General features: G+C 37.2%; 3 protein-coding genes across 9 annotated transcripts in view; 2 read left to right on the top strand and 1 right to left on the bottom strand.

The window, feature by feature from the left end:
* The first annotated feature begins 256 nt into the window (after positions 1–256).
* Positions 257–7,259, top strand: tsku (tsukushi small leucine rich proteoglycan homolog). Its single transcript, XM_084127157.1, is given in 3 exon segments — positions 257–429; positions 432–443; positions 5,293–7,259. Coding segments are annotated over 3 exon segments (1,101 nt in total). The 5' UTR covers positions 257–390; the 3' UTR covers positions 6,343–7,259.
* Positions 7,260–16,557: 9,298 nt separating this feature from the next.
* LOC311091302 (uncharacterized protein) lies at positions 16,558–21,706 on the top strand. Its single transcript, XM_084127156.1, has 5 exons — positions 16,558–16,907; positions 17,449–17,784; positions 17,916–18,068; positions 18,265–18,293; positions 20,943–21,706. The coding sequence occupies exons 1-5, from the start codon at positions 16,847–16,849 to the stop codon at positions 21,042–21,044; spliced, it is 681 nt and encodes a 226-aa protein (XP_083983282.1). The 5' UTR covers positions 16,558–16,846; the 3' UTR covers positions 21,045–21,706.
* Positions 21,707–22,333: 627 nt separating this feature from the next.
* The window catches only part of rap1gap2a (RAP1 GTPase activating protein 2a), an 80,468-nt gene continuing 77,737 nt past the window's right edge, over positions 22,334–25,064 (bottom strand). For all 7 annotated transcript variants that reach the window (XM_084127147.1, XM_084127148.1, XM_084127144.1 and 4 more), the window contains 3 exons: positions 24,578–24,645; positions 24,285–24,323; positions 22,334–23,113 (listed from right to left, as the gene is read on the bottom strand). In XM_084127147.1, the coding sequence (XP_083983273.1) occupies positions 24,315–24,323; positions 24,578–24,645 (77 nt within the window). In that variant the 3' untranslated portion in view covers positions 22,334–23,113; positions 24,285–24,314. The remainder of the gene's footprint in view (positions 23,114–24,284; positions 24,324–24,577; positions 24,646–25,064) is intronic.

Below are 25,064 nucleotides of genomic sequence, written 5' to 3'. Positions count from 1 at the left end.
TAAACGCCTTTATTTATTTATTTTAATTTAAGAATAAAACTAAAAAAAAATAAAAAAAAACATTCAGAAGTATCCGGAATCAGAAAAGATTTCACCCCCTAGTATTTAATGGTGTGTGGTTGTAGTAGTCGCTATTCGCCGCTAGAGGGCGCTGTTGAAGCTCGCCGCGTTCAGACGTTGGTGGGCGCGGATTATCATCATCAGTGAGTGAAACTCTAGACGAGACTCTGCTTGCGGTGGCTTTTTATTGCTTCATCTTCTGTGGCGAGACTGTACTCTATAGCAGAAAGATCGACAAAGTCACAACATAGACAATACCGCAGGCGTGTTCATTTGCCACTTTACAAAAAGCTCTGGATATGACAATGACTAAAACTAAAGTATTTTCCGATGTTGGCCTGGAAAAGTAAAAGCTCTCCGACAGACGAGTCTCGCGGCACATGGTAAGTTTTACGAAAAAGAAAAAAGTTTTCTCCTGTGTCTCACAAGCGTGTTTATATGGTCCTTTTTACATATCAAAATCGAAAAGTACGCAGATTCCTTAATCTCCGATAGTTCGCGGGATGAAGAGTAAAGACATGGACAATGAAAAAGCCTAGATAGCCTAACGTTATATTTGTGCATTCTGGTATCGTGACAAGCACAGTTTTGTTGAGCATTGTCAAGCTGTTACAAAGTTTGTATTTTTAACTGAGCACAGATGTGAGTCCAACCATCAAAGCAGAGATTTTGGCTGCGTCTCAAAACTTAGTGAGCTGGCTTCCTAGACAGCATATTATACCCAAAATGCTGTCAAGGTAGGCAGTCACTAGACTTTGAATCAAACCCAATCCGTTAAATTATTAACAGAAGGGTGTGTTTTATTAGAAATTAACCAATATTGTTTTTAACGGAAGATTTTATACTTTTTATACAACAATAACTAAAAATTGATTAAACTACAACAATAAAACATGATATTCACGGTTAATAAATGATGATGATGGCGAACATTTATGTAAAAATGTCGAGTTTATTTGCAATTGAGCTTAAATTGCTCTGTTTCTCTCTTGAATGAATGTCTACAAACTGAGTAATTATGTTGTTTCCTGTTGAAGGAAGTGGCATTAGCATGATTAAGTAGGCCTACTACTCTTTAGAGAGCCACCAAATGGTGCCATTTGTCAGTAGACCTGAATAAGCAGTCCAACTTTACCTGTTCATTATTGCAACCCATTAATAATGGTACAAGAAATCCACATATTCTATTTAGATATTGTTTTAAATTTGAGTTGCGAGAAATTACGAGTGCTACAGTATATTGCATAAAATTGAGATAATGCTGTGCTGTGTGCATGAGCTTTCTAGGATATGGGTGGCAACCTGCATTAGTGTCAACTGTACTGCTGTCAACAACCATAAAAATGTTGAACACTTTGATGCATATCTCTAATTCATAGGTTACGTGCTGCTGTTGGCATCACAAAAAGTACCTGGCATACAAAAGTTGTATTACTGAGCTGTTTGAGACACTAAGCTCCCATTAAATCTCCCCCCCTAAAGAATGCAGTAAAGTACTGCATTCTTTCAGCTTTATTGGATTAGGATGTCTGCTGTCTGCTAATTAAATTGGTTTAGAACCAACTTTAGTTCTTTTGTACTGTAGTTTTCTTTTGGCTATGTGAACTCCAGGAAAGATAAATTACATTTAAAGTGCCCCATTATGATTTTTCGCATTATTTCCTTTCATGTACCTATTACGCATACATTTTCATATAGCTGTCTGTGAATGTAAAGGGTCTGCAAAGTTGTAAAGTTGGAAGTGCACGACAAATAAAGTTATTGTCTCCCAAAAGAAAGAATTGACTCTGAACCGCCGCCTAACTGTACGTTCACACCGCCACCGGCGAGAGCAGCAAAATTCGCTCTCGCCGCCCTGCCAACGACACCAGAGAAACTCCTCGCCAGAGCTCGCCGCCGGCTCTCATTGAAAATGAATGACTTCCGGCCACTTTGACGCTCTCGCCGGCGGCGGTGTGAACGCACAGTAAACGAGTTGTCAGAAATTCCAGCCTCACTTTTGTGACCTGCATATGTAACAAGGTAACACATTTGCATAATTCCTGCCTATGGTCTTCATTGGCTGCCCGAGAACAACGTCTACTTTGACCAGCCCTCAAACGTGCTCGGATTGATTGGTAAAATCAACGCCATTGTTACTATCTTGACAGTGTAAACAATCTCTCAGCTTTAAGGAAGCCTCCGGAGTGGAAGTTCAGTAATGGGAATGGGCGTTTTTGTTTAGACACGGGCTGCAAGCTGTAGACCAATCACAACAGACTAGGCCGTCTGGCCAATCAGAGCAGAGCAAGAAAAGCGGAAAGGCGGGATTTAGAGAGACTGAATCCTCGGATGGTTTTGGACATTTGATGCTTGTAAACCTGTTGTAGGAGACCTTCAAATCAAAACCTTTAAAATAGCATAATAGGCGCACTTTAAAATGATCAGTGTTTTAATACTAGACCGTTTTCATGCAGACTCGATGGGTGAGCCTCACAGTCTCACTAAAAGGGGAGAAAGATAAATGGTTTAAATGTGTAGCTGTTAACCACTGACAGTGATTGCTCTTAAAATACACTCCACTTAGACTTCAGGAGGGACTTAACAGTGTACCACACCTGGAGAGTTCATAACCCCTGGAACACAGGCAGGAACACAGTGTCTCTTCACTGACAGAAGAATTCCATGTCTCCAAATTCCATTCATTTTGAATGTTCTAAAGTTAGTGTTACATATGTGTAATCATTACCAAATACAAAATTAATAAATAAAGGGGTTGAAAATGGTTTTCAGTGCTTTCACCTCATGTCCTAACTCCTAACCAGATTTTGACCAGAGCGAAAGGGAAAGACATGGCTGAGGTAACAAGTCTGTGTCTATCCTAACAGATACTCCCATTTAAAGGGATAGATCACCATAAAATGAAAATTTTATCATCATTGCCAATCGTTCTTTTTCGGACCACAAAAGGAGAAATCTTTTTAAAAATCTCACGCTCACACTCATCCATATAATGGCAGTAAATAGCAACCACACTCGATCAATGAAGAAAAAGACAAAAAAAATTCAGATAAAACCACTGCTTTAATGGCAAATGTTTCGGTCTCATGTGAGCTTTCTTAATGCCAAGTTGACCACTGAAAAAGGTCACATGTGACCGAAACGTTTGTAGGCTGAAACCCTTTTGTATACCACCAGAACACTTGGAATATGTGGCACTTGTCACATGGGACCATTCAGTGATACTTTTGTGTCTTTTTTTTTAAAAGCTTGACGCTGGTCTCTATTCACTGCCATTATATGGATAAGCATGAGTGGGATTTTTTTATTTTTTATTCTCCTTTTGTGGCTAGAAAAATAAAGAATGGCATACAGCATTAGGTTAGTAAATGATGACTTAATTTTCATTTTAGGGTGAACCAACCCTTTAAGCAGATTCATCAATTATAAGCAGCACTTTACAGTGTTTACAGTTACATGGTCAAAAAGACTTTTTTTCTTTTATGGTACCACTTTCTCATAGCATGTCTGCTATTGTTATAGTAAAAAGATTAAAAAACATTTATAACTTATTAAATAGTTGTAAGTGTGCACTGCACTGTTTTCATTGTACCTATTATGCAGTCAATTACATAAGAGGTAGCCTAATTGTTTACCTAGCGTGCTGGTTCTGTTAATCGTTATCTATAGCAGTACACACAATCTTACAGACTAATTATTGTTCATTTTTGCTGCTTCATTCTCAAGTCTCTTTCGACCTGGTTTGTAATCAGGTTAACCCATGCCCAGGTTCAGCGGTAACTTTGTAGAGTGTTGAAACAGGGTTTAAGTTCATGTCAAATAGTTAAACAAAGAGCACATGGTAGGGTAATCAGGCAACAAAAGTCATAAGTAGAGCGTGGCAAAGCGTTTATGGATTTTAGCTGGAGTCATAGAGAACATCTCCACCTTTTAGACACATAGACCTTTTGTCTGAGAGTTTTTGAGAGTCTTCTGCATACTTCATGAAAACACGTAAGCAAGATTCAGATATTTATGTGTAGAATGATGGTGTAATCTTATTTTGCACTTTTTTTTTAGTAATCAGTTGAAATATTTACATGTGTAATTCAAATTATTCAATATATATAGGTTTACTGGAGTTGTTCAAACTCTACTGGAGACATTTCAAAGTAAAATAACTGGCTGTAGAAGTGTTTTTCAGAGAAACGAGTATGTGAACATAGCATGTTTCCTCGATATATGCAAACATATTATAAGTGAAAAAGTTACATACAGCACCTTTAAATATTAAGACCGTTTTCAACATTGATAATAATAAACAATGTCTCTTGATTAGCAAATCAGCATATCAGAATGATTTCTGAAGGATCATGTGACTGAAGAATGGAGTAATGATGCTGAAAATTCAGCTTTGCATCACATATAATATATTAAAATAGAAAACAGTTATTTTGAATTGTAATAATATTTAACATATTGCCATTTTTTTCTGTGAGTATGAGAGACTACTTTCATAAACATTAATATTTTTTATATTCTTATTTTACTTTCAAACTGAATTACATTAGGACGGTAAATTATTATTATATTTAGACATACGTTTAGAGTTCTTTCCATTTTAAAAAATGTATTTCACAGGTAAACCGGGCGATATACAATAATTATTTGGACTTAATCATTGCTAATAATACTGGTTTGCATATATTAAAGCATCAAAGTCTGAGTTTCATTTATATTCTTTTACTAAATGATGTACTAACAGCTCTTAAATTCTCCATGAAAAAAAGCCTTGCACCCTTTAATCATGACAAGTTGTCACTGTAATTGAAAAAGTCCAATTTAATAGGCTCTTTGATCATAAGAATTAGGTCAAATCCTTTGAGAAGGTGCAGAAAAATTAGGGCTTACTAAGTTGCACTAGAAGAGAAGAAGCTTGAATATTTATGAATAAACACAGACCCAGAGTGTACCCAGCATGTACGTACAGCTGTAAATGATTGGCTACGTCGGTTTACAGAATTAACACATGTAAATGAGTGACTTCTGATTTCTTCAAACCTCTCAAAGGCCCCTGTGAAGTGGATTCTAGTTCAGTTTTGATGATAACATATGCCATGCAAGACCCTTTTTTACATTCAGTCGATTTTCTTGAGAATGATTTTTGGTGTTGAAGTTAATGTGATTTGATTGGTTCTGTTTTGGGACGTTCATGGCTATTTAACCCTTTAATGTGTGTTTTTTGGTTTGTAGCTCACCATGGCCACATTGCTGTGTCTCTTCTTCTCTGTGCTTGGCCTGGCTGTCATGGGAGCAGTGAAGAACTGCCATCCGCAGTGCCGTTGTGAGGTGGAGAGCTTCGGCCTCTTCGACAGTTTCAGCCTGACCAAAGTGGACTGCAGCGGGATCGGCCCCGGGAACGCTCCTGTCCCCATCCCTCTGGACACCTCCCATCTCGACCTGTCCTTAAACTCCATCACATCCATCAGTGATTCGATGCTCTCTGGACCGGGTTACACCACCTTGGTCAGTCTGGACCTAAGCAGCAATGTCATAGCACAAGTCAGTCCCAAAGCGTTCTCTAAACTTCGTTATCTAGAGACGTTGGACTTGAGCAACAACGCTCTTGAGGGTCTTGGCGATGGCTGCTTCACTGGACTCCCTCTCGTTGAGCTGGACCTGAGTGAAAACCAATTCAAAGAGTTCAGCCTTGATCTCTTCACCACCAGGGCACAGGATATACCAATCATGGTAGACCTGTCGCGAAACCTTCTGACCTCCATTACCAGGAGGACGCCTGGCCATCCGCTATACATCAAGAGTCTTATGCTTGCAGGGAACAGATTGAAGACGGTCCCAACGCTTAACGGAATCCCACTTCAGTATCTCAACCTGGACGGGAACCTCATCTCCAGCATTGACGCAGACGCCTTTGATTCGATGACAGAACTGGTTCACCTGTCTCTCAGCGGCCTGTCTGACCTGACCTTGATTCAACCAGGTGCTTTCAGGGGTTTGAGGAACCTGCAGGTCTTAGACTTATCAAACAACAGCCGGCTCAAGACGTTGAGCCCAGATGTATTTAGCGGACTCGTCTCTTTACAAGAGCTCCATTTGTCCAATACTGCTGTCACACCATTATCAAGGACCGTCTTTACCCAGATGCCAAGCATAAAGAGTATAACTCTAGGGTCAAACGTGCATTGCTGGAAGACACACAAGCAAGGACAGTTTCACAGACAGATTGGACAGGCAAAACCCAATGATATACTAACCTGTGACAATGCAGGAATGATCTTATGAGCCTGAAGTGCCAGGAAAGACTCGTTTTCTCATCTCTGTGCCTTATTAGTATCTCTTAAGATCTTTTATATTTTCTAATTCAAGATTGCATCGTATTTGCACATACTATGCCAGCTAAGGTCCGCTATTTTACAGGTGTTCATCATATTTTAACACAGAGACAGTACATAACAATGGCCTTTGCACTTTATTTATCACATTTCTGTTCTTCTACTTAATGTCACCTGAGATTTGAAGTGTGATGTCAGCTCTAATGTGATGTTTATTTAGTTTTTTTTAACACAAACAGTCTTAGTGACATAAGTTGTGTATTCAAACAACAGTGTAGTAGGTCAATTTAGAAGTCATGGTGCCTTACAGTGTCCTTCATTTAACAGTATTCTGGAACAAAACATTTTTAATGTTTTGATGCCCCATATATGATACACTTTAAATGACCATAGAAGCCGTACAGTTTACACTAATGCATACATAAATTCTCAGAAGGTGTATTGGAATTATTTTTCAGTGGACCTTAAACACAGAGGGCAAGCAAATTTGGTTCATTTAGATGTTTTTACTTGTTTTAAAGTGGGGCATTTCTTTTTCGATAGAAGCACAACGGATAAAATACAATATGTGGAATTTAAGAATTTAAATTATTTTAGCAGTGAAATGTTTTCCTAATACTGAACCTAAAATATGATTTACAAACTACAAAATTTTCTACACATCACTCAGTCTGACGTTTGAGGGAAATGTAACGTTAATGAATTCTCTTTATCATTCCTGAGTCGTCATCACAGACGTTTACATGATGTTGCGCTGAAATTTTGCACTTTTGATGTTTTAAGATGGCTCATCATGCGAGTTGAGGTATGTTTTATGTTTGTTCAAAACTATACTCCTAATAAAAGTTAATCAACTTTAGAAATCTATTATCTTGTGATTTAATGCTCACTTCCCCAAACAGTATAGCAACTTCCCAAGTTAAGCCAGGGCTCTTTCTGAGTCACGTAGTGCATTGGTCATAATACAGGCCTCACTAATGTGGTTCTCTAAAGTCTGACGCAATGATTTGTTTATAAGAAACACCCAGTGTTTTATCCCACACTTTTTCTTTTTATTAATATATATATTATACAATAATTAAGCATTAACCATTCACTCAGACTAACCATGGACAGCAGTTTTAGGTGGGTCATTGCTGAATTGGACCAGATGAATTTAGCCTGTCATGCTTTAGGTTTGTAGTCTTCATATATCCCCTTAGCTACTCTGAATTGTTGCCAAGATCCAGCTCTTTGAAATTCTAGGAGACTAATGCCAGAGACGCATCCCCCTCTCCTTTTCTACACAAAAGCTTAATGGAAAAAAAGGTTTACTTAACGGCTAAACTTTCACTTCATCACTTTGCACTTTCTGCCATGCTCTGGATAAATAAGTAATGTAAATAAATGTGGGCCAATGAGGAACAACAGTCAAGAGCAAACAGTCAGTCAGTGTTATAACATTCTCTACATGTTTCTGAGATTTCTCTTTGGAGAACACAAGAACACCATTTTATGAGGATAAATCCTTTAAAAGACCTTTAAATGCAAATTAGAGTTGCATTTCCTGAAGAAAATACTAGCACTACAGTAAAATAATAGCTTTAGTTTTCTTTGCCATTCTGCTACACTATAGCACAAATGTTTTAATTAACATTCTACTAAATTAATATTAATAATATTATTTAATATTTTGTATCAAATTATTGATTTATTTGGTAGGTAGCCATGTAATAAGCATCCATCCTCCGCTTCGCATCGGGGTCCTGATCAGCCTGTCGGGGTTGTATTCGCTATAACAACCGCCTCGCTCTACATTAGCCCTTACATAATATTAAATGTTTATCTAGAGATATTCAAAGCTTATTCTTCTTTTTTTAAATAAATTGTAGTTGTATTTGATTTTTCATTTGACACTGGTAAGCCAACTTCACTGTTGTGACCTATCTAACAAATCAAAATAAATGAGCATTAACCTTTACCATTCTTTTACAGAACATTGCAAATGTCTCAATGAATTGCTAAATTTCATTTAGGACAGACACTGCTTATCTTCCTTGTCTTTCATGTGCCTCAACTTGCCTTACTATGTGAGAGGTTGTACTAGATATGATGATGTAAGCAGTATATGGTACAGAGTTGAATGGGTTAGGGTTATGAACTTACTCTGAATTTTATTTCTCCTCCTTCTACTTCTGTAGATAATAATCAAAAGCCACAGTCCACTTGCAAAATACAAATGTTGACATATAAAGCCCTGGTGCATGGAGAGTTCATTTAAAAAAAATGTTTTTAACTTGTAAACACCAACCATGTAAAATCCTCTAGTTTGTTAAAGCCTCTCGACCCCAGATTCCCAATGTCCAGTTAATTCAAGGCTGAACTGCCAGAGAAAAGACAATGGCCCACTGCCAAACACCTGACACAAACTCAAAGCACAAGAGAATCGATATGGAACAAACAATCAACTTTAAGTCAGATTAAAAGGCTTCAATGTCTGGAACCAGAACACAAACAATAAATGGAATGAAGCCTAGAAAAAAATGCAGCCATGGTCACATTTCGCCCATGAAAATCTCATGAATTTTTCATTGGAGAAGCATTCTTACAAAGTGTCATGCAAATGCTTGTTTCAGACAGCATGCTGCTATTGATTTCCAAATCGGATTCATAGCACGAGAAAAAAGATATGAAATATTTGTCATAGTTGTACTTTTAAAATGACAAAGTCTTACACAGAAAAACTTCACTATACATGCTCATAAAACATTACACATGATGCAGTCTCATTGCAATTTGTATATCTGTTTTACATTTTGGCGAATTGGTGGCTAATTTGTGTAAATTCGTATCTCATTCGTAAGTTTTCGTATCTGTTTACACCCCTGTGACAGGTATATTTAGGGGTGGGGTTAGGGGAGAAGCTTAATTTTTTCTATAAACTGTACGTTTTCCCATGATTCACATTGTATAAAAAAATTACCACCTCGCAAAATAGTTAGTTTCCCATGAGATTGGGTTGGGTGCACAGTACAAACAAATTAAAAGTTCTCATGTGCTCCCTTGAATAAACAAAGACAGGATGGTAACATGGCTATCTAGTTCGAAATACCTTTTAAAAAAACACATAAGTAAATAACAACCTTCTCTAGATTGCACAACCTTGAACCTCTAGATTGCATGAACCAGTTGCTCTACATATTTTCTAAAAGTGTGCTGAAGTTTCATTTTCAAGCTGTTGTTGACATCACAAGCAGTACAGTAATTTTCATTCCCTTTGTGCCTAATGTTAAAGACTCAGCGTGAGTCTCACAGTATCAGAAAACCAGCACAATAGAGCCTTTCTCGCTGTAACACTGCGTGCAAAAGAAAAGCTTTATTGTGCACCAGAATAGACACATCAGGCTCTGTGTCCGTACGTCACGCTCAACTGGGTTAGTTTTTTGTGTCAGAACAGGCCTTTGTATCTAAAATCTCTTGCAGAGGTGCTGACCACATAATGATGTTTGCATTCCATGTAATGCATTAGCGCAATACCATCTTGCACTTTTTTATTTTTTTATTTTTTGCCTAGGCCTACTTCTGCAATGTGGGTTCAAGAAACCTCAGAGAGCCTCAAGCTAGGGAAAAAAAGAGCCTTGTTGTAGATTCAATGAAGGCTGAGGACGTAATCTGATCATGAAGCAAACTGTTTTGCCAAGAAATCTTTCTTTCTTGGGACTGTACCACTCAGAGGACACTAATCTGTCTTTTCATGTGTGAACAAAAATGATTTGTACATGGCTCTAAGCATTAGCTAACTCCTTTGTCCTGCAAGGCACTGTATACACAGAAAATATGGAAGAAATTAGTGCTTTATTGTTGGTTTAGTCAATTGTACACTATTATTTGCTCCTGAGCATAGACCTGTGAGTGTTTGCTTTTACTTTAAAGCTCGTGGGTTGGCCAGCTCTTGCTTATTCCTGCCCATTCCTGAGTGGTCATTCCAGGTTTCCTGTTTTGATTGATAACAATGAGGATTGGAGATCAGGTTCACTTTCAGATCTGTAAAAAGGGACGGCAACAAAGTTTACAAAAGTTCTTCTGCAGCTCGTACGAGCATATGAATAAGCTAAACGATTAAATTATTGTGTTAGACATTGTGTAACTTTTGGTTGGTGTTGTACTGCGGGCGTTCCAAGAAAAACAGACGTATCCTGATTGTTAACCCACACTGCATCTGGTTGTCATTAAGGTTCGCTGACTCAAGTTACTCGCGGCAGGAAACAATCGCACAGCTCAAAGGAACCTTAGGGAGCTTCTCTTCGATGAAATGCTGCATTTGTTGTTTAAAGGGATAATTTCACCCCAAAAATGTATATTCTCATATTATTGTCTAACCCTCATGTTGTTAAACCTGTGGATGAATATCATGTCATAGGATGCCATAAGTCACTTTCAAATTAGTGTTAGTGTTAATACATTTTCTGGCTTAACTGACTGGTAAACAGTTTACAACTGATCCTAATTCCAGAGCATGCGTTTTTCCACACAACCTGACTTCCTGTTGGGCTGACGTATGACTATGAGGGCGAAAGTTTTTGGTGATAAGATCTATAAGTGTATCAGTTTGGTTACTTTATGTGAAAAGCGATGCGCTATACAGAGGACTAAAATAATAATATAATAAAAATCTAAAATTATAAAAATATATATATATTTGAAGAATCATTCCACATTGCAACTATTAAGTTCTACTTATTAACAAAAAAAAAACAAAAAACTTTTTTAACTTTCAAGGCTTGTCTTTATCTTATGAATTTGACCATTTTTCAATTCAGATTTCAAGCTTTATCAAGTGTAATCTAGTGTATATCAAGACATTGTGAACGTCGTTCATCTTAAAGCAACAGAGCAGCAGCAGGTTGTGTTTAAGCTCAGCTTTTATCTCCAGCAGCAGCAGCTGTGTAATTGCCCGCACATGCCTTTTTATGCCTCAGCAATATCCAGATTTCCCAGCTGACTGCTGTGAAACTATTTAGCTTTGAGCACCACCATGTGGCTGCAAAAAATAGAACAAACTATTGTTCTTCAAGGAATTTCAGTGACAGAAAGTGATATACAGTATCTGGCAGCATATATATATATATATATATATATATATATATATATATATATATATATATATATATATATACAGGGTGCGATTTGTGAAAAAAACAGAGGGGGGGATGTTTTGAAACATTTTTATTCATAAAAATAAATCATGAGAACATGAACTTCATTCACTGCATTTGCTGCTCTGGACCCTTTTCATTGTTCCCAGCTAGCTAGCTAGAGTTTTCGCACTGAAAAATTACATAAATATTTGTACTTGGTGACATTCTGAAAAGCCGTACATGGATCAAAGCTAATGGACAGGATCAGATAAATCAGAGCTTAGATTCTCTGCCCGAGCCCGAAATTGACCCGACCCGGGCCGGGCCCTTGATCGAGCACTTGTGTTACAAAATGCAACACGTCACGTGTCATGCACAGCGTCTCCTCCACTCGCACGCATAACACCGGGCCCGGGATAATAAACTTTAAAAATATTTATTTTGTTTAAAAACTATTCTATATTCTAAAACCTTGTTGAATTAAATTAGAATTGTAGCCTAGTTCATTCTTGTTCATTTTCTCTGTTCATCATTGTTCACGTTTTTTTTTTTTTTTTTTTACGTTTCTTCATTCGGATCCATGATCCATTTCATTCTGAATAAACAAACAAGGCAGTTTACATGATTTGTCCTTGTTGCATTATTCATTTTGATAATAGGCCTAATTAATAAATGCACGCACAATTATCCGTGAACTTGATAAATGTTGCAGATATGTTTTACTATGCACAAACAAATGCCTTTCAACTTATGTGTGCAAAATTCAGCAGCAGTAAATGAATGTGCAGCATTTAGCCATTAAATAAGCTCATTTAGTTTCATATTTGTTAAAATATTATAATGTTATTTTTTTCCATCTGTTGATTTATGAAAAGTGAACAGCACGAGTAAGATAGGATGTGCAGTATATGAGACTTGGAGTGGGTCAGACATGATTTTGACCACTTCATTAAGTTTTGTTTTGTAGAAAACCTTTCTTTAAAGTGAATTTCGTTTTGTATAAATTGTATCTTAATTTTAATAAATTTTTGTATTTAATAAATAAGAAGCAAATATAGCAGCAGGCCCGTCGCCAGAAGGGGGGCAGTGCACCTCCAAATAACTTATTGTGCCCCCCTAAATATAATGCACAGGGCAAGTCAATAAAACCAACTTACATTAAACGTTCGATATTAAGCCCACCGGCAACTATAGTTGCCACAGTGCATAGTTGTCATTTTCCTTTTGTAAATATTTTTCTAGATGTTGTCCATGTTTTATTTCTCAACGCAAGCAAACAACCAAATAAAGGATTTCAAGGGAAAAAAAAAGGTATTCACTTCCTCCCTGTCACATGAGGCTGTCAACTTCCTACCCCTACTTCCAGAAAGCAGGGCCAAGGCGAACCCTCCCAAAGAAAAGTCATTTTCATGTTACTAATAAGTATTTTTTGTTGACATATATATATCTACATAATCATGAAGGTCTCTAGAATCATCCAAACAAAACAAATCTTACAAGAGATCTATAGTTTTTTGTATACTTAGTCAAAAGTCCAAGTGGCAACTATAGTTGCCGGTGGGCAAATGCCTTGTAAGTACATATATCATGGGAAAATGGGGTATACTGTGTTAATAGGTTAATAAATCAAGTTTATCTTGTTTAGTCTTGTTTAGTGCATAAACATAACTTAACCCTTTAAATTACATCTCTATATAGATATATTTTTTTCTTCATTCTATTTATTTGTATTTATTTATTTTCATTTAACTTTTTGATATACAATGCCCTGTTATGGCTGCACTTTGTTCTGCACTATGTTCCACAACTTTAACCCTTGTGCGCTGTTCGTTTGCGGTTTACAGTCAGGCTGTTTGGGGTCTGAGAGACCCCAGGCAACAACATGTAATTTTGTAACAGTATATATATTTTAAACAAATGTAATTTTACTCAGTTTATTAATGTTTTTACTCTACATTTGGACATTTTTACTCCATAACTTATTATATATATAACATGATAATAACATGGATAATTTGACATATCTTGGAAAATGCAGTTTTAAAAGTAAAAAAACAAAAAAACAAAAACAGTAGATGGCCAAAACCTGTTACTCAAGAAAGCCACTAGATGGCACTGTGTTGTGTATGTGACGAACAATGCAGATTAACAAAAAATATAGGCTACTAGCTAAATGTGGAAATGTTAAGAGAAAATAAACAGACGTTGAGATCATAAGGTAAAGCATTTTATTTGAATAATTGAACAAAACAAGACTATTGTGGACTATTTTATTTATGGGTTGTTGTTTTGGTCTGTCTCAGATCATTAAAAAAAGTGTGCCCCCCTATGAAAATTAAATGCCCCCCCATTTGGTTTGTTCTGGCGACGGCCCTGTATAGCCTGTATAGCAGACATAGGCTATAATCATAGAGGCGCGCCGCGGTCACTTGCACTGCACGTTAACTGCAGCGGATCTCATCATAAATTAACCGAAACTAAGTGTATGCCTCAAAGAGAATATTAAGAAATTATCTAAAGAAAGCTTGAAATGTCTTTAAACGAAACAATTCAAAACGAAAAGAAATAGGCATCACACTGATGTAATCCATGCATTTCTCCATGCGCATTCACTACGGAGATGGCAATTACCAACTTCATCTTTGCTTCATCTCAACTTCCCTGGCGCCACCCCTGGGTTTAAATCGGGCTCGGGCTCATAATTACAGTTAATGTGTCGGGCCGGGCCGACAAAGTCAATTCGCCTCATTCGGGCTTCGCGTCTACCGCGCCGCGCGAAACGCCTTCGCGCCGCAGGACCTCTAGACGCGCGTAAACGCGTCTTTACCAAGCGGCAACCTCCCCGTCTCTCTCTTGAAACCAACACGGAAGTGAGTTAAACTGCAATTCGTTGACTGGCCGCTTGAGGCTGTTGTCAGAAGTGAGTCAAATCTGTATCTCCCCCATGTTAAAATGCCAAATTTTACAGCAGAAAAAAACGTGTTTAAAGCCTGGTGTCTGTATGTGGATTTGGTCTATACAGCTAATTTTGCCCTTCATAACAACTGTGAGGGGGGTGAATTATTTTATAACTCGTCCGTTTAGTTGATTAATATTTAAATTTAAGGGTGTGGCCAAGCCACTTGAGTGACAGATGGATTGCCGCTGTCAGTGCTAGCCGGCCCGTTTGTCTGCTGTTACTAGCCGTCACTTCACCTCAGCAATGTTAGCTGCTGAACTTGCCATCTCTGCAGTGTTTGTGCTTTTTTTCGGGATTATTATTTCATACAATTTAATACTTGGGTAACGTTACAAAGCCCACGTCTTTGGATTCCGTCGTTATCGTTTGAGAGAACAACCAGCGCTGTATTTCAGTTGTTTTCCTCTGTGAACAGGCACTAATGGATGTCTGACAATTTCGTTGCTTTTTGGGGTTTTCAAATTTAAAACGTCAATAAATGCTCGTTCGTTCTGCTCCCATGGAACAGATGGATTATAATATGCTTATGTACCGTCAGATGAAATCATGCAGGCGTCGGCGCTTTCTCCGTCCGTGCAATAAATGCACATGAATGAGCGCGGATTTTCTAGCGCATTTATTTGCACTTCAAAGGCAATATATCTATGGTTTAACGGTTAAACCATAACCCATTTGAGAGACGGCCAACATCAGAATTTAAAATGGACTGAATAAGCTCTCTACGAACTTGAGCGATGCCGCGCTGACGGACCATGAAAGAGTGACGGACATGTATGCACATAAATCACTGTCATACACAAACACTCTCGAAGTAATACACAGTCTCACTTGTAGCCGTGTCTTTTAACTATTATAATATTTCGAAGGGCAAAAATAGGAACGTTTAATTGGCTTTACATCATCAGCTAACTCGATCACGTCGAGCTAGGTGATTTCAGATAGCCAGGCTCCTCAGCTCCACTCACGCCCCGCCTGTTTGTCTATTTTCTGTTATCCGGGAGTGACGCAAGGCCAAGATGGCGACGGCCGGCTCCGCCCACTTTAGGCTTCAAAAATGCTCTTCAGAAACCTACGGGTGACGTCACGGACACTACGTCCATATTTTTTTTACAGTCTATGGTCTTTACATTGACTCAACATTGAAATCACTCGCGCCAGACACTCAAGAGTGAGTGAGTAATCAAAAAACCTTTGCGTTTAGCCTCAATTGAGTAAAACACCGTAGCCTATGTGTAACTTCGGCCATTCTCAGTGGTGTGACTGGGACACTAACTCTGCTTGTCATCATAGAAACATAATCAGATTGTGATGTTTATTCCCGCTTCAGTAATATGCTAAATATGCGGCGTAAAAAAAAAGACCTGCAACCGTCTCGCAAGTGTTGATAGGCTATTACTCGTGAGGTGTAACCAAACCAATCATATAGCGCTGTGGGCGGGACATTAAGCAAGTCTGCAGAGTGGTGATTACAAAGAGGCTGCGGAGCCAGTCAAAGCAGCGCATTTTAAAATAAAATGGATTTTAATCAAACCACGGATCCGTGATAAGTTTTGTGATCCGCCTCGCCACTAGTGTAGTAGCACTGATCACTTTGAGGGGGGGAGTGATATATATATATATATAGGCCTAGGCTATTCCCCCCCCCCCCCTTTTTTCCAGTAAGGTATCTGGAAATCATTGGCACGTTTTTATGTTTAAGCATAAATCTAACAATGTATAATAATTTCCCAGTGGTGTAAGAAAATTATATTCTCTATTCACTCTTTGTAATGCAGTTTTTAAAGATATCTTATTTTAAGGATGTTTGGATATTTTTTACTAGAAAATGACAAAATGCTAAGCAAATTATTATTGTTATTTGCATTATGGGAAGAAACTCTAAACAGCAACAACACAAAGAAAATATCGACTGCATTTTAAAACTGAAGGAAACCCTTCCTTATCTGTAGTTTAATTTCCTGCCCAGTGCAAAATTACCACAGCTGGACAGCCACACATAGGCTATTGCATTCACAAAGTAGCAATGTTAGTCTATCTAGATTCCATCATTCGTCTTCTAGTTTCAGTCCAGTTATAATGGGATGTCAACAGTGATGGAGATTCCCTGCTCCAACAGGAAGGATATGATCTAGGTTTCCCTCTAGCGTGTGGCAAACTTGCCTTTCCTTCCTTAAACTGCACATTAACAATTCGGCTGAAGCTGCCAAGCGTAATTAAACTGAAACAGTAGATTTCCCCGAAGTGAATAAAGAGAGGGGGTGTTTTACGGAGCTAGAAAGAGTTTAGAAAGTAACTAGGAAGCCTACTGCGGAGACGCGACAGAAGAATCATCCGAACTGGACAGAGGACAGTCGTCAGATAGTATGGACAAATTGTAAATGATGAAAAGCGCTTACAGGTGTTCCTTGACGTTTCTGGCATTTTTGAGTATGTTAAAAGGTAAGCCACTTCTCAAAATCATAGTTAAAACTGCGGTAGCCTACTTTCAAAAGTAGGCTACTTGAAACTGTTTTTCTTAGTAAAAAATGTTTTAGTAGTGTAAACATGTCGTTCTCAGACTTTTCTTTTTAATGTTTTTGCACCCAAAAATGAAAATTCTGTCAACGTTTACTCACCCTCGTGTTGTTTTAGACCTGAATGAGTTTCTTGCTCTGTTGAACACAAAAGAAGATATTTTAAAGAATATGGGTAACCAAACAGTTGTGGGGAACCATTAAAGTCCATAGTATGGGGGGGAATTAAAGTCAATGGTGCCCACAACTATTTGGCTACAAACATTCTTCAAAATATCTTCATTTGCGTTTAACAGAACAAAAAACCCCTCACAGGTCTAAAACAACACAAGGGTGAGTTAATGGTGACAGAATTTTCATTTTTTGTAAACTATCCCTTTAATAGTAGCCTAGCCTACAATCGGAACACAGTAAAAGTGCTTTTGTGTAACTAAAATCTCAACTCGCTTGTTATACTCTGATTTCAGCATGTGAACTGTGCTTATCTGTTCGAGCAAGTCGTGCTTCCAAGTTTGTTCCAGAGGGAAGCAGTCTCAAGTTGAGCTGTGAAGTGCAACACTGTGGGGTTGGCTGGACTGGAGGATGGGTTTTCCAGGAAATGCAGAGCACAGGATTTACTCTCCTCACTCCTTCCGAAAGAATCGAGCTGTCTAATTACAGCTCAACAGCCAATAGCACACATCTGTTAGTCCACATTCACAACATCAACCAGTCAGATGCTGGACCATACAAGTGCATGATAACCTGGCCTCAGGATAATAGTGCCAGCAGTGGGCATGTGACATATGTTAATGTGACTGCAGGTATGTGTATTCTGGACATGCTATTGTTTTGAAATTTGCATACAGTATAAAAAAATAAAATGAGAAAGTATGAAGGGGATCATCAACCTTTAGCTGAATCAAATCCATTTAATGTCTTTATTTCTGGACAGCATCAGTAGACTCATCGGGAAGAAACCTCTCTCATAGAGTTCTGCTGTGCCTTAGTGCCTCGATGTGCTTTCCTCTTGTTCTGGGATTAGTTTGGTGTCTGACCCGGGATCATCCACCACCACCCCCTGTCCCGCCTCGCTCCTACACTTCCTGTAAGAGCCAACTCTCTATTCTGCAGATGTGTCATATCAACTCATCTATATATGTGTCATGTCAGATCTCTATCTATTTATCTATCTATCTATCTATCTATCTATCTATCTATCTATCTATCTATCTATCTATCTATCTATCTATGTGTGTATTGTTGTTTATCTGCCTAGTGTTTAATTTTTTTTCTTTTTCTAGTTGCAGCTAGAGTGAAACCAAATAAGGAAGTAAGTACCTCAGTTTCTTGTGCTTTCTGGTTTGTTTAAAGCAGTCATGGACATCTTTTTTTTAAATTTTTTTAAAATAATGTTCTAGGTCCAATGTTATCAAGATTTTTACATTTAAAAAACATTTTTATTAAAATAATTTTCAACGTCCCAGTGCCAATACATCTCGAAAACTTCCGATGTCGAAAAATATTTTGTTAAATAGTTGAAACATTTTCCAACAATGTGAAACATTCATGCTTATTACATATGCTTTATAAGTCTTGGTTGTGGCAAATAAAGTGTACTGTCCTGTTTTTAAATAAAATAAAAAGGATAGAATAGCATATCACAACTATTCAGTTTGACTGCGGCGCTACAGTATAAATACTTAAAAGATCTCATATCAAAAGATCTGTATCAGACAAAGCAATAGTGACACATGGTAAAAACACTGCAACACACACTTGTGTTTTGCGACATTACTGTCGGATCCAATGTAGTTGGCACTGCATCATCTGTTATTTTCAGTCTCTCTGAAAAGCCTGCAACTGTGTCTCGTTTAAAAATGAATCCACAGTAAAATTAAGTGAACAACTGAATAGTCTTACTGACACCATTTTAATGGAACTATGATACAAATAAAATTAATCCACGCTTTCTTAAAGGGATAGTTCACCCAAAAATGAAAATTAGCCCATGATTGACTCACCCCTGAAGCCATCCTTGGTGTCCAGTATATGACATTCTTCTTTCAGACGAATACAATCTGAGTTTTATTAAAAAATGTCCTGGCTCTTCCAAGCTTTATAATGGGAGTGAATGGGTGTCTGTCTTTGGAAGTCCATCAAAGTGCATCTATTCATGATAAAAGTGCTTGACACGGCTCTCCGGCGGTTAATAAAGCTCTTCTGAAGTGAAGCGTAAGTTCGTGTAAGAAAAATATCCATATTTAAAACTTAATCGACTAAAATAACTAGCTTCTAGCAGACGGCCGTATGCACCGATTTACGCCAAAAGAGTAAAGGTTCTTGCACACTGAGTCTGAAATTTTCGTATGTGTTTTTTCATATTCGTCATTCGGTGTCTCAAAATGCTTGCTACGAATGCGAAAAACAGAAAATCGAACCCTTTCAAAAAAAAAAAATTTTTTATGACGGATGAAAGTTTCGGAGGCAGTGTGAAAGTGTGATTGACATAACGTGAGGTCGTATTTATTTTTTAACATGCGAAAATTTCGGACGAGAATTTCGGACTCGTGTGCAAGGACCTTAATCCTTGAACATGACACACAACATAATGACGAACGTGGTTACCCAGCCCTGTTTGTTTAAACCGCGAAAGGCGTCAATTGCCGTCATTACGTTGTGAGTCAAGTTCAACGGTTACTCTTTTGGCGTAAATCGATGCGTACGGCCGTCTGCTGGAAGCTAGTTATTTTAGTCAATAAAGTTTTAAATAAGGATATTTTTCTTACACGAACGCATCGCTTCACTTCAGAAGGCCTTTATTAACCCTCGCAGAGCCGTGTCAAGCACTTTAATAATGAATAGATGCGCTTTGATGGACTTCCAAAAACATACAGCCATTCACTCCCATTATCAAGCTTGGAAGAGCCAGGACATTTTTTAAAACAACTCTGATTGTATTCTTCTGAAAGAAGAATGTCATATACACCTAGGATGGCTTCAAGGTGAGTAAATCATGGGCTAATTTTCATTTTTGGGTGAACTATCCCTTTAAATGTTAGGATCTAGGGCTGCACAATATATCGAAATTATCGAAATATCGCAAATGCATATATCGCGATATGCTTATCGCAACGGCTTGCAATAACTGGGGTCATGAACAAAAGACAAAGAGAAAATCACTCACTGATCTTGGCTGAATAACTTTTGTAGCTTTAATAAGAATCAGTATAGATATTTAATTCATAGAGTGAAAACTAAGCCGTGTTTTATTTTTACATTTGATTATTCAGTTTCTGTTGTTAAACCTAATGTAGGCTTTCCTGAAACCCTAAACCTTCTGGTTTACACTGATGTAAAAATAACACTTACTTATGTTACAGTAAAACACTGCTGTTCACTTTCAGAAGTTGTAGGGATGTTTTCTTGTTACAAAAAGAATGTGAAACATGTATGTAGGTTATATAATAGATAATTTAAGTTTATTTTACACACTTTAAGCATTATCGTATAGCATATCGCATTATTTAATGAGTTATCGCATATCGCATTTTTCTTCAGCCCTATTAGGATCACGAGGTTGGTAATGCAAAGACGTCTTGTAATCCCCAGAGACATCTCTATGGTTTTATTGCTGGAGTAATCCTGTTTTTGGGTCTATCTCGTATTTACTAGCACATGACATGTTTGAATCGGTGGGCGGTGCTAAAGAGGCAATGATGTAGAAGTAGGCGTTGATCTTCTTCTGTAGAGGCGGTCTTTTATCGCATTATAATGTCATAATGAGACAAAATCCGAAACGAGTCGTTTTCTGAGCTTGATTTAAATAAAAGCTGGTTTTGGACTGGAAGTTTTCAGTTCTGAAACTTACAGGATATTTTTATAGTACAATGAATTCTTATATGTCAAAAGATCAAGGGAAATTAGATTTCTCTATCCATGACCTTTGAATATGACTGATTTCTTGTCATCATTTATGCAGTTGGTGTATGCAGAAGTTGCAGTGAAAAATTCAAGGCGGCAGAATGATTGTCCAAAACAAGTGCCGGAGCCAACTGTTTACTCCTCTGTGCATTTCTCCTGAACAGAAAGACATCTTGCATTTCTATCTTGCATGTGGCTGTGGGTATTTTTGAATACCAGAACAAACATGACTGTAAACATAGTGGCTGTACAGTTGCAATGTTAGACACAACAAGATTGAGAATATATCACACTTGTGATCCTTTGAAATGTGAATGCTACACTTTGATTTCATGTAGTTGTAATGCTGTATCTGATGGTGTTGATCTTCCAGGGATGCCTGTAAGATGTGCTTATGTATATGGATTGTGTGATTGTACCTGAAATAAAAGGAGGCATATTTGAGCAAATGGCATTGGAGACATTTTTCAAATGATTTAGACAACAGACCGCTATTTGACACAAAATACATTTTATTTTATAATAAATTCTTAATGGCACATGCCATAACCAAATATACATATACATCATCTTTTAAATTATCTTTTAAATAGTTTTTGACTCTGTATTTTTTTTTTAACGTAACATCAACAACTTTTAAAAGCAATAAATTATGGCAGTACAAACATATATGCCATCACATTTTATGTGAATGCTCTTACTATTGTACAAGAATATTTAACTCGCTCTCTGCAGTCTAATGCCCTCACCAATAAGTACCGCTGAAAACTAACAACTGATTCATGAGGAATGAGAAGAAACACATATTTGTAAATAACACAATTTCCCAAAAAAAAAAAAAGTCCTTCAAAACATTATTCTGCCAGCCATGGTTGAATAACGGTGCATTTACATTACACCATTACATTACATTACATCGAATAACGTTATTACATCCACAAGTCCACAAACCATGTTGATGTGTCTCTGCTTTCTGGCCTGGTTTCACAGACAGTGCTTAGATTAAGCCAGGATTAAGCCTGGCTTTCACACTGCAAGCGGATGCAGACTGTATTTCACAGTCAACATACAGCTTTTTGCCCAGGGTAAAGCAAGGAAAACTACACCTTACCTCAACAAGGCCAAAATGGATGGCACTCGTTTTCATTTAAAATGCAGCATACGTACAGCAAACAGAGCATGTGTGAAACAGGCGTTATTCAATTAGGGCATTTAAGTAGCTTTTTTAAACGTGATTTGAAAAAAAAAAAAACATTACTGGTGTGCATTCAGAGGTAAAACAATAGCACTGAAATTTTTAAGATATGCCAGTGCAAGTTATTTCAGTTAAAACAGCTCAAACATGCATTTTAGTCTGGGACTAGCTTAAGCCTTTTCTGTGAAACCAGGGTTAGTGAATAATTTAAATATATATAAATATATATATATATGGAAAGTCTTTTTTTGTTTACTCAATTGTGCTAATATACCTGTTCAATAAAGTCAGCAGTAGCTGCCAACCCAGTGTTGAACAAATTTACTGTAGTCTTTATTCAAAAAACTAAATGTATACTGAAAAGATTTTGCTTTAAAATATAATAAAATGTGTCTTTGTCAATCACACAATGGCATGTTTTTTGTTGTTGTTGTTAAAACCTTTACCTTTCTACCAACAATAACCCCTGGTAAATCTTCCTCTTTGGTTTCCCTCAGGAAAGAATTCGACCTCTTCTCACGTCACTCGAAAATAACAGAACCAACTCATTTCTCAGCAGTGCACGGTTCTCTAAAGTGAAGAGTATTTTAAGGCTTACACTGATGGGCGATGCGTTACAAGACTCAAAATGACCCGTAATCTCTGCAACAAACAGGGTATAGTAGCTGTACAGGAGCTGATAATGCAGTTTTGTAGTCCTTCTCTCTTGTAACATTTAATGACTGTACTGTTCAAGTATTTCAAGTGGCTGTGTTAATATTGAGCATCTGTCTAGAAAGCAATCGCAGCTAGGCAAGGACAGTTTTCAACACTTGTTGGAGCACTACATTTAAAATGTTGGACTAACAGAGACATTTGTTGCTTTTTCTACTAAGACTGGTGTCCTCTAAACCATTTTTGTGCGAGACTGTAGGATCAGTTCTTAACATAGTGTTCAGTTGTGTAATATGTTGAACAGTAATAACTGTTGCATCGGCTAGAGAAAATGGTCCCTTTTTTCTTCCAATCTATAAAAATCCATTCATAGCCACTGCCTAGAAAGACAAAGAACAGACACACTGGGTAAATTATGTACGTTAAAAGTGCACAGATTCATTAAAGTACATACAAAACTAAGATAGAGAGATATAGTAAATGGAAATATCTATAGTAAACCTCTTTTAAATGGAAATCAGTGTTATTATTTATATAGAATTATATTATTTTTAATATTTTGAATTATCTTTTATCTTTTTTATTTCTATTTATTTTTATTTCAGTTTTAGTCATTTTAGTACTTCAACAAACTTTTTTCAGTTAGATGCCAAGGCAACATTTCTAATTTTTCTAATCTAAATTTTTAATTTATTTTATTTCAGCAATTATCAAAAATTCTAGTTTTAGTTTTTGTTAACCTTCTGGTGCTCCTCATGTGGGAGTCGCACTCGTGTTCTTCGCGGTCAAAAGTGCTTGAACGACTGAAATGTAACTTTTTTTCAGTGCTTCACTTTCACTTCACTTTATTTATGTAACTGCACGCGCAGACCAAAGTGCCGTACAATCAGCAGCATAAAAAAAACTAATACAGATACTAGCCCAACATCTTAAAGGCTAAAGAAAATAAGTCATTTTTAACACAAGCTTTAAAGATGTGATCTCTCTAAGTTTAAGAAGCAGACTATTCCAAAGCCTCAGACCCGCAACGGCAAAGGCCTGATCGCCTTTTAACTTTAAATGAGATCGAGGGACAGAAAGCAATGACTTATTATTTGATCTTAAAGACCTAAGTGCTTGGTGAAGAGCAATAAGCTCAGATACATAAGAAGGAGCCTTTTGCAGAACAGCAGAATTTTGTATTTTATCCTGAAATTCACTGGTAGCCACCTCAGAGAAGCTAAAATGGGTAACTAAAACTATTTAACAATCCATTAGAAAGGCCTAAATGGAAAATGACCAGACTCCTTTTTTGTTGTTCATTTGTTAACAACAATTATAGAACATGTTTCAGCATTCATTTAATTATGCTGTACTTTCTAACAAAATTTGTTTTTTCACCTCAAAGCTTATGATATCCATTCATTTTCATTCTAAATAAATAAAATGTAATAAAACAACTTTATTTCTATTTCTATGCAAGTATCAGTATCGAAAGTTTTGATATTTCAATATGCATCTGCTCATCCCTACTAGCTTAAAGATGTGTGCATACAGTAACATGCAAAGTACCTTTTGTCCATGCAGTGGCTTCTGTCTGACCTAATGACCCTGAAAGAAAGGATTGTTTCTCAGTGAATGTATTTTCATTATTCACTTTGCAAATGGAAACAAATGCGCTGTTATAGATCTAAGATAACAAATGCACTTTCACCATAAAACCCAAAGTAACACACGTGCCGTTATCATTTCAACATCACCGTTGTTATCAATCTGATCTACCATAAAACAATCGACTTTGAAACCAATATCAAAATACACACACACCCTCAATATTAAAGGTTATTCGAGGACAGGGTACTTACTGTGGAGTGGCTCAGCTTGTCGAAGCGGAATTTCAAGTTTGACCTTGGTGAAGTTTTGCTCTTTACATCTGAGGAAAACAGAGGGAGTTCTTGTTTTTTGTTACAGTGCCAACGTGCAAGAACTTGTGTGTGCATGCAAGTATGTGCGTTTGTGCATCTCATGGCCAAAAGTACAGTATGTGAACACCACCCTTATTCTAACTGATGATTCAGACTATTTAAAGGGATCCTATTATGCTTTTTTACATTTATTATTTTTTACATCTTTCTAATCTGTTTGTGCATGAAAAAGTTGAAGCCTAAATTCAACCTGTTCATCAAATTTGGACTAAACCGCTCAATTCATATGGATTAGTTTTACGATCTCTTCATGCACATTTTGAAGCATAAATGTGGTAGTTGCGTAGCTGTCAATGGAGGGACAGAAAACTCTCAGATTTCATCGAAAAGATCTTAATTTCTTTGATCTTTAAAAGTCTTGCGGGTT

Source organism: Abramis brama, assembly GCF_963993115.1.
Source record: "Abramis brama genome assembly, chromosome: 10".
In the NCBI taxonomy this organism is placed as follows: domain Eukaryota; kingdom Metazoa; phylum Chordata; class Actinopteri; order Cypriniformes; family Leuciscidae; genus Abramis; species Abramis brama.
Note: the sequence above shows the minus strand (reverse complement) of the source record. Positions and strands in the feature narration are given on the sequence as shown.